The sequence below is a fragment of the Mugil cephalus genome, chromosome 5 (assembly GCF_022458985.1).
Source record: "Mugil cephalus isolate CIBA_MC_2020 chromosome 5, CIBA_Mcephalus_1.1, whole genome shotgun sequence".
NCBI classification, from domain to species: Eukaryota; Metazoa; Chordata; class Actinopteri; order Mugiliformes; family Mugilidae; genus Mugil; species Mugil cephalus.
In genome coordinates, this window is record NC_061774.1 from 8,168,852 (window position 1) to 8,178,277 (window position 9,426).

At 41.2% G+C, this 9,426-nt stretch overlaps 1 protein-coding gene across 1 annotated transcript; it reads left to right on the top strand.

Moving 5' to 3' along the window:
- Positions 1-234: 234 nt before the first annotated feature.
- Positions 235-6,667, top strand: sash3 (SAM and SH3 domain containing 3). Its single transcript, XM_047584376.1, has 8 exons — positions 235-458; positions 2,111-2,206; positions 3,260-3,394; positions 4,150-4,285; positions 4,419-4,576; positions 4,848-5,060; positions 5,159-5,303; positions 5,969-6,667. Exons 1-8 carry the CDS (start codon positions 402-404, stop codon positions 6,217-6,219), a joined length of 1,191 nt encoding a protein of 396 aa, XP_047440332.1. The 5' UTR covers positions 235-401; the 3' UTR covers positions 6,220-6,667.
- The last annotated feature ends 2,759 nt before the right edge of the window (positions 6,668-9,426 follow it).

Sequence of the window (9,426 nt, forward strand, 5' to 3'; positions counted from 1 at the left end):
TTTAGTATGAAACTAAATAGGAAGAACCTAATTATAACCAGGTACTTTCTATTAGACTTTTGTTGTTCAGAACCTCATAAACAGTTTTGTGTATCAGTTAACTTCTGTGCCCCATTGATTAAGAGCCACAATCAGGAGATAGACATATAATGAACCCGCTGGCCTCTCTGTATACTTCAGTTCCAAAAGGGGGTTTGCCTCTTTCTGTTTCAGCGTGGCCATGTGACTTCCTGTCTTCTGCTCTTCATTCGGCTGCAGAGCAGAGCGTACCTCAGCCTTCCTCTGTTTTTTTTATCCGACTTTGGCCGTAACAGCAGGGTGCCAGAAAACCTCACTAATTAAGAACGTGCGCAGCTTTCTCAGAAGAAACCAGGGAGATCTCGGGACTACTGAGAAACACCATGTTGAGGCGAAGGCCCTCAAACGCCTCGGAGAAGGAGCAGGTGCAGAAGAAGAAGGTGAGTTTAAGGTTTTTATTTTGCTTGGCGGGGAGGTGAGAGGTTCACGCTAACACGCCCGTTTCGGGCTTTTATATTTTCGAACTTTGAAGAGTGTGGCTGCGAAGAGACTTGTCTCACACACTCGTCGGCACTACAACATCTCATACGGTTGTCTTTGTGTGCACATTTTTTCAACACAGGATGTCAGCTCAAGTTAGCGCAAACCTTTGTGGTGGAGCCGAACGATGTCACACGCGAACACACACAGTCACCAAAAAAGCGAACGGCGCTGTGAGACATTTATTGCCGAAACAGAACATTTTCTCAGTTTTCTAACTACACTTTGGTCGCAACTTTGTACTTTTTTCAGAAACGTAAAGTTCCTCTATTCTGGCGGAGTGAATCATTGCTGCAGATGTAGTTTGAGTCAGATCGAGCACTGTGGCTTCTGCTCCCTTCGAGAGCGAGCCTCCTACACTTAACACCAGTGCCCCTATCCATGCACATCTCTTCTCCTGCTGTGGTCTGATTCACGCCTCGTCATCACACATCTCGTTGCCTCTATTCTCGGCAAACATCTCCTAACACATAATTGTCAGCAGCCAGAGAGCATCACCGTCTCTGCTGCGGTTGTCGACCTCAATTAGAAGACTGGCTCTGTTGAAAGCTTTGTTTCTGTTAGCTAAGAACCATGATATTTGCCAGTAAATTGTGTTTTAGTCGGGGCAACAAGTTCACCACCGGCGGTTTTAAATGTTCAGGTGAGATGTGAACCATCAGCCGCTGGATGTCTGCAATGATTGGCTGCAGCAGGTGCTCAAGCTTCGCCCGTTTCCTGTGGTTTCTACAAAGAGAGGAGGATGAACCGCAATAAGAGTTTTTTCACAGCGACATGGAAAATAAGAAGAGAGTAAAGAGTTTCCACTAGAGATAGAGGAAAGTATAGACGTGGAAAATTATGCAAAAGAGCAAAACCTTTGTCTCTTTTGGTTAAAAACAAGCCACGTTATGCTCCAGACAAGCACTGAAGGGATGCATCTTTCATCAGTCGATGAAAATAAAATAAATCGGGGACGGATTCATCATTTAAGTAGTTCCACAAATCCCCAAATTGTTCCACACAGTATTTTTTAGCAACCAATCATCGGCCAAACATTTAGTCAATTAGAAAAAAAATATCTAAAATAAACAAAAACAAATCTACAGTTGCAGCCATCTTCATACAAAGTTATCTAAAAAGACTGCACTTGTCTTCTGTTTCATCCTCTTCTTTGTCTCTTTGCTGTGTGTAAAACTCATAGACACATGTTGTTTGTTTCAGGACCTCCAGTGAATCACCACACATGATTTCCTTTGTGCGTCAAGCAAAACTCTTCAGCTAAATTTATAAAAAAAAAAAAAAAAGGTGGCCACGGCACGATGCTCGCCACGCAAATGTCTAATGACACACACTCACGACTTCTTCTATAGCAGCAAAAGGAGGAACAGTTTCTAAGAAATCCCTCTGCAGATTCATTGTGTTCACACTTTTGTGGAGATAACAACACGTCACGTGTCCACAAACACGAGGACAGTGTTATCAGTGTGGCACCAAAAAAAAACGGATCCCCGTTGTTCTGAACGTTTTTCTTTGTTCAATCGCTTAATTGTGTTTGATGTTGTGTTTCCAGCTCACCCTGCAGAGGTCCAGCAGCTTCAAGGACTTCATGAAGCACAAGCCCACTTCTCCTGTTGTGTCAGAGAAGGAGTTCCACTTGGAGGAGAACGTAAGTTCTTCCCATCAAACCTTTATGTAAAAACACACACAGAACATCACCATTTGGAAAAAGAGAAGTAGACTATCTGGTGTCATCTTCTGAGTTCCTAAATGACAGATATTTTATCACTCTGTTCCTCATTCGTCACGCTATTACGCTTTTATCCAGCCAGTAAATGATGCTTCGTCCAGAATAAGGTCAGGCTATAGGAGGCCGTGGCAGAGGTGCCCGGGTTGTGCTTCTAGATTTTACACACTGCTGCACGTGCGAACAGATGTTAACACTTTAAAATTCACAGAGCATATTAATCACTTCCCAGCAACATGCAGTGTGTGCTGGGTGGAAGTTGGAGGACAAAACGTAGAAGTATAGAAGAAGAAGAGAGGAAGTAAGAAAGAGAAGCATTACACAGAGCTCAAATAACAGCAACATGCAGACAGGATGTCCTCTGGTGTGAGCTAGTCAAGCAGAGAGCCTCTGCATGAGACAGATGTTAGACAGGCTGTCTGACGGTTCAACATTTTTACAACACTTATTTATATGCATTAATTGTGAACGTCAAAATCAATGCTGATAGTTTAATTGTAGCACCTTCTCCCTTATGTGTAGCAGCTTTCTGCTCGTCACATAAACGATAGAGAAACAGCTCCCCGTCTTCACTGTGGCGCCTTATCAAATAAGGCTCGAATATGTCTCAATTTGAACACTGGCTGAATAAAGTACAACACCATCTAACAAATCATCCCTCTCTAACTAATGTAATTTCACTGAGCCCACTGCCAGCTCGGCTGCAGACAGAGTTTTGTAACTACTTTCAAGCACCTCACCACTAAAGACTGCAGGTGCGGCTTTGTGGGCACCAGCTGTGTGTGTGAATGCAAGAAAAAAAAGAAAAAAAAAAGTTTGTGAGAAGTAAATACTTCTGTGACCACAGTCAGAGTTAAAGTGTGTCACTAGTACATTTTTATTTAAATCTACACACAATTTACTTACATTTCCTGTCACTGGCATTTGTTGACAAATAGTGTAAGCAACTGATGATTTTTTTTTGTGTTGCCTCAGTTGGCGGACGGGGTGACGGCAGAAGAAGCGGTGAAAAGTGGCAGCAAACTGGGAAAGAAATGGCGCAACGTCATCTCACGTACGATGACCCGCAAAACGTCCAAAATGGTGCAGAAGGCTCTCGCTGAAGAAGGGGTAAAGACCGTGTAACTTAAAAAATAACTTAAAAACAAAAATAACATCAACACTCACTCTAAATAAGTGTTGCTGTTACAAAAACACACTTTGACCTTCCTGGACTGGAGTTGTTCTTACACTTAGATTTGTCTTTTGTCTCCACCTTGTGGACAAACACATGTCCTGCCTTTTTTAAACCAATAATGATTTTCAGTGGTTGAATGTAAAGTTTTAGTACAAAGTACAGGTGGTTGTATTTACTTGAGGGTTTAAACTTGATGCATCTTTAAATTTCTACACATGAAATAATAAGTGTCCTATAGTAATTAACTTAGTGGTAAAATGTAACGCACATTAACACTAACAACACAACATTTAATATGTCATAGATTTGAACTTATGGGTTCGAATAATTTTGCTGATTTTACTTTTGATGATGTAGGTTTTGCCTTTACTTAAATACTATTTTCTCATTTTGTAGTAAATAAATATCAGAGAATTAAAATGTGTCAGAGATTGTTAGAGTGTAACAAGAGTCATAATGTTTTGTACTTTAACCTCAATCACCTGATAAATGAATTTATCACTTCATAAAATAACCAAAAAAATATTTTTTTTCTATTTTAATAGACTTTTTATTTTAATCACGCATTCGTTTTACTGACCGATCTGATAACAATCAGTTAAAAGAAATGTTTTAGGAACATTCAGTCCGAATGAGACTCAAATGGATTAAAGGTGACCTGGTCTCTGATCTGCTCTGTTTTCTCCAGGGGGAGAGTGGGGATGATATGTCTCCCATCTCCGCTGACTTTATTCCAGGTCTGTATGCAGGACAGAGGTCGTCCGTGTGCTCCACAGGCTCAGAGGACACCATGCCCAGCCCCATCACCCGCCAGCTCTCTGGCAGTAAGTGTCCATCTGTTAGGGAGACAAGACAGACTCACAAAGAGGCTTTAGACCAAGAAGACAAAAACTAAAGCCTGTGTTTCCATGGTCATTTTTATTGAATTATTGTGACCTTGTGCTCTGTCCTGATCAGGCAGTGACAGACAGAGTCTGGACAGTGGGTACTGCCAGAGGGACAGCATGAGACTGGAGGAGAACGGCATCTCTTACAACGGACCGTTCTGTGGTCGGGCTGTGGTCCACACTGACTTCACTCCCAGTCCCTACGATGTGGAGTCACTAAAACTTCAAGTGAGTCTCTCAGCTGTCCTCCAGGGAGCTCGTTAACCGCGTGAAACAGGACGGTCGGTCTGATGATCGTCCTTGAAGACAGTTAAAGTTTAATCCGCTCAACTGACTGTGTTTGACAGAATAGCGTAATTGCCGCTGTGGCTCTGTCACTGCGAATACTAATGGTTCAATGTTAAAGGGAATTAAAATGTCTGTGAGGTAATTCTTCAACACTAGTAGTAATTATTTGGAGTAATATGTTCGTCGTCATCCCTCATCACCTCTCTTACAGAAAGGAGACATCATCCACATCATTGAAAAGCCCCCTGTGGGCACCTGGACGGGGAAGCTCAACAACAAGGTGGGCTCCTTTAAGTTCATCTACGTCAACCTCCTGCCTGATGAGAGTCCCCCGTCCAGGAGGAAACAGTGCAACAATAAGAACCGTCGATCCGTATCCAAACCCAAAACTCTGGAGGAAGTCCTGGACAGCATCGGCCTGACGGTGAGACTGAGGAGGCAGTTCGAGACATTATCTGAAGAGTAATCAGAAATGTAAAACATGCTCATTCATTTTCTTTTTTTTTTTTTTGTTTGTTTCAGGAGCTGAGTTCCTTGTTGTCCATGCACGGCTTCCAGAGCCTGGAGGACTTCGCAGGACTGAAGGAGTCTCATCTGAACGAGCTGAACATCACAGATCCAGAGCAGCGCTCCAAGATCCTGAACGCCACTGAACTGCTCAGAGACTGTAGGTTGACACACAGTGGTGATGCCCTGCCCATAATGTTGCTAATGGTGACTCAGACACAAGGTTTAAGCTGCCTAAAATATTAACGCTGCCGCCAAACCTTTTCTGTCTCAGCTGCATAATTAGATACATTTCATGACTCCACCGCAGCACATTAAATTCACAGCTTGTAGTTCAACTCAGATTGAAATCTGATTTGGTCTCTATGTCTTGGCTTGCCTGTGTGTCAGATAGATAGTTTATGGTTTCCTGCTGTCAGGATGATTTTCTTAAACAGCAGTGTATTTGCTTTATTAAAACAAATACCAAGAAAGCTTTTGCTTCTATCATCTGGTAATAATATATTTGAGCTCTGAGATGATATACGTCCAAAAGTCCAAAAGTTTTAACATTTTACAATTAAGCATCCTTCTCTTTTGTTTAGAGTTGGAGGTGATTTAAATGCAGCGTGGAGGCGTCTCTGTACTTTAAACTTGAAACTTGAAACTCTTCAAAAAACTTCAAAAACAAAATATGTCGTTTGAGTGTATTGGCTGTCAGGTTGTCTCGAATGGCTCTAATGTCACACAACCTGGCATTAAAGCAGCTCTTAATACAACAAGATAAAATGAAGGGATAATGCAGAAAAGCTCCGTGTTGAAATCTGATCATTTTGTCTCGTGCAGCTGAAGACGAGTCAGAGGAGGAGGCCACGTCTGTGGAGGATGCCAAGGAGCCGAGGGATTCAGGCTGTTTCGAGAGCTCTGAGAACCTGGAGAGTGGACGTGAGGAGCCAAAGGCGGAGAAGGAGACAAACAAAGAGACAGAGAAACATGAGCAGGAGTCAGAACAGAATGAGGAGAATCCTGAGACAGATCAGCAGGTTGATGCTGTGAAGGAGCAGCTGGAGGAGCTGACGTTGGACGAAGGCTCCTGAGAAGTGACGGAAAAAATACTTGTTTCAAACTGTGGCCGCAGGTTTAAAATCTCTCTTCATGCTAAGAGAGGACGGACTGTAACAATCACATTTTTAAAACTGTATGAACACGAAGGTGTTTTCAGTTTGCTTGCACTGTTGAGCAAGCAGCACAGGATGTTTTCATCTCTCACTGCTGGGTACTTTTATCCTTTTGAATGAACATGATGTTATTGTCTGAATTGTGTTGTTGTTTTACATTAAGTGTCATGTGATGTGTCAGATTATGAAGCGTTTAAAAGCAGTCTTTCTCTTTAATGTCGCCTTGTCATTCTGTGTGGTCTTACAAATACAAGAATGTAAAATATTTTTCATGTAACTTGATAATGGCTTAAACTTGTTAAGAGTTGAAATGATTTGTATGTGTTGTAAATAGAACTGCAATAAAAGTAATTCTTGAAAGTAAAAAGTGGTTATTATTACAGGTATCTTAAATCTGGTTCAGTCCTGGATAATTCATTCCTGGCTGTTGGATGACATGAAATGAACTTGAGGTCAATGTGCTAACTGTTTGCCCAGATGTTTCTGCAACATCTCAGCCTTTGTCAGCAAGTGGAGATTGTCCAGTTGCTGTGGCAACAGCTGTGAAATCGCTATGACAACACAAATCCAGATGCAAACTGTGACTGCGGGAGACAGAAAAAGATGCAAGATTCAAGAATCGTTTATTGTCATTATGTGTGTACAATTTTGGCTGATGAAATAAAAATAGAGTTGTATAGATATTAACATATAAGTACGTCATTATGGTGGCCCTGGTGGAGCTTTTACTCCGCAGCTTCTCTAAGGTCATGAAGATGAGTTTATATAGCCTGAACCCTGGGGGCTTTGCATCATCAGATACTAGTTTATTTTATGTGGAACACAAGTGAATCACATTAAGACAGAGTGTAAAAGAAAAGCAGCACTGAAAATGCTTACAACATAAAAGATAGGAGTAGAAAAGTTTAATATTTAATGTAATTACTAAAGGCCACAGAAAGTTCCACGATAATCAAATAAAATACTAATGAAGATGAGGTGGTGAAGCAGTGTGATTTTCTTTTCTTTTTCTTTTTTTTATCCCAGCTGGGAAAGAGTCATTATTACGAGCTGTGGTACTCTTGTACTTTAGCTCAGTGGTGCTTTGAGCTTTTACTTGTTCAGTGGCTCAGTTTGAGAATTTAGCAATTGACAGGCAAACGGCTACTTTTCAGGTATTTTTTATTATCTGAGGGATTTATGTTAAATTAACCAAAATGTAGGATGCTTTTCCTTCTTCCTTCTCATGTTTAAAATAATACTTGGATACTTCTTCTTTGCTTTCTAGCTGACTGTCAGATGAGAGCTAGCAGCTAGTTAGCTTAGCATAGCATTAAGACAGGAAATGGAAGACACTGTACAATCACTGCACTGAACCACTGAACACAATTTACTAACAAATGGAAATAGAATTTCTAAAAGCTTTGCTGGTAGGATGAGCAAACACCAGACATGCTAGCTGTTTCCCTCAGCTTGCAGTCTTTATGCAAAGCTAACTGTCTGTCCTTTATAACTTCATATTAATGCCTCGTGGTCCAGAGCCGTATATTAAAGAGAGTCTGGCCAACTCAAATCATGGTCACCATGTTAAATACATCGGAGGGAAGACTCTACAGTGTAACCCTACGGGACGGATGTGTTATGTTGAAATAAATCGCTTATTTTCGCCATTTCCGGGCCTAGCCACGTATTGCCAATGTCTGTTAAAGGTCCTCACTTAAATATCCCAGTGTCTACTTACTTTAAATATCTTAAATGAGCCTGTAAACATGCTTTGTAGCCTAATCGCCTCATCAGTCTCTAATATACGGCTCTGATGGGGATGTGTTTACAGCGCCATCTTGTGGTATTCCCAAGAAACTGCTGACTTTTTGAGTTCATATATAGTTCATACATCGCACTTTAGCTGTATGGAGGTTTATATGTATCACAACGTGGCATAGCCATACCAATTTATGAATCATGACCTTTTCACCAACTCATTTTAGTTCAAGGGCCAGTAAGATAACAGCATAATAACTTAGAAGTAATAACAACTCCAGATTTTTTTCATTTGTTTTAGTGCACAGAGGAAAAAGGGAGTAACTTTCTTAAGAAAAATAAGTGTAATTTGAGCACATTGCTATCTGCTGTTTAGGTCTGAGTCACAGTGTATCTAAAATTAGGGATAGCAGTTATTTTCATTGAATAATTGCAGCCTTCTATGTAATTTTCACACGCGATTAGACCCGCTGGCAGGCCGCTTTTATCCCACGGGACGTATGGTTGACACCTGTGAGTAATGAGGTTGCGAAAACCACAAGACTCTCCTAGTGAACAGGGTAAACCATTAACAGCTCTTCTCTGGCTTTGATTTTTGTGCTGAATCTCACATCCAGATTTAGATTGTGTCAACATTTGTCCTGAAAAACAGTGGGCAAGGAGGCGAAAACAAACTGTAGCTGTGCAACAGCAAGGCAGCTTTACCATGAGACATGACCAAAACTACAAAGAGACCACGGTGTTGTTCTCGTAAATCCTAAATGTATGTCAAAGAGGTGCGCTACAAGACGTCGGAAAACCACAGGACATCATGAAAGTCACAATGGTGGCAGAAGAAAAACCACACACAGAGTTATCAAACAGCCTGACCTACTTTAGATGATATCTCGTTCAGGAGGAGTCGTCCAAGTCCAAGTTCTTATGAATGCATGAAGGTCTACAGAGAGTAATGGCTAAAGCTGATGTCCTCATCTGAGACAGGACTGTTATATTAAAACACCTTTTTTTCTCTTTAGTGTACCTAATATTTTGAGCGTATTTTGACCTCCACAAATAACTCAGAGGAAGTCCTTCTACGTGCTGCATCTAAATCACTAACAGAGTGAAATCAGCTATACTCAGATTCAGAGAGAGCTGTAGGACATTTTGCAAATGTGGATGCAAATGTTTCCACCAGTTTGTCTACATGAAAAGTGACCATAGGCTACTTGAGTGCTTAGGCATGTAGCTCCCAGTGGAGCGTAGGCTACTGGAGTCCATAATGTAAAAAAATAAATAAAATAAAATAAAACACTTGCAGCAATGACTCCACAGCTACAGACTCCTACTCCTACTCAAGGGATATGACTTCACCAGCATCCACAGACCAGACGAGGATGTTCTCAC

Excerpts from the sequence above, each read along its gene's own strand:
- sash3 (XM_047584376.1), top strand. The coding sequence starts at position 402 with ATGTTGAGGCGAAGGCCCTCAAACGCCTCGGAGAAGGAGCAGGTGCAG. Across the intron at positions 2,207-3,259 it reads AGTTCCACTTGGAGGAGAAC|TTGGCGGACGGGGTGACGGC; the intron begins GTAAGTTCTTCC and ends GTGTTGCCTCAG. Across the intron at positions 5,304-5,968 it reads CACTGAACTGCTCAGAGACT|CTGAAGACGAGTCAGAGGAG; the intron begins GTAGGTTGACAC and ends TGTCTCGTGCAG.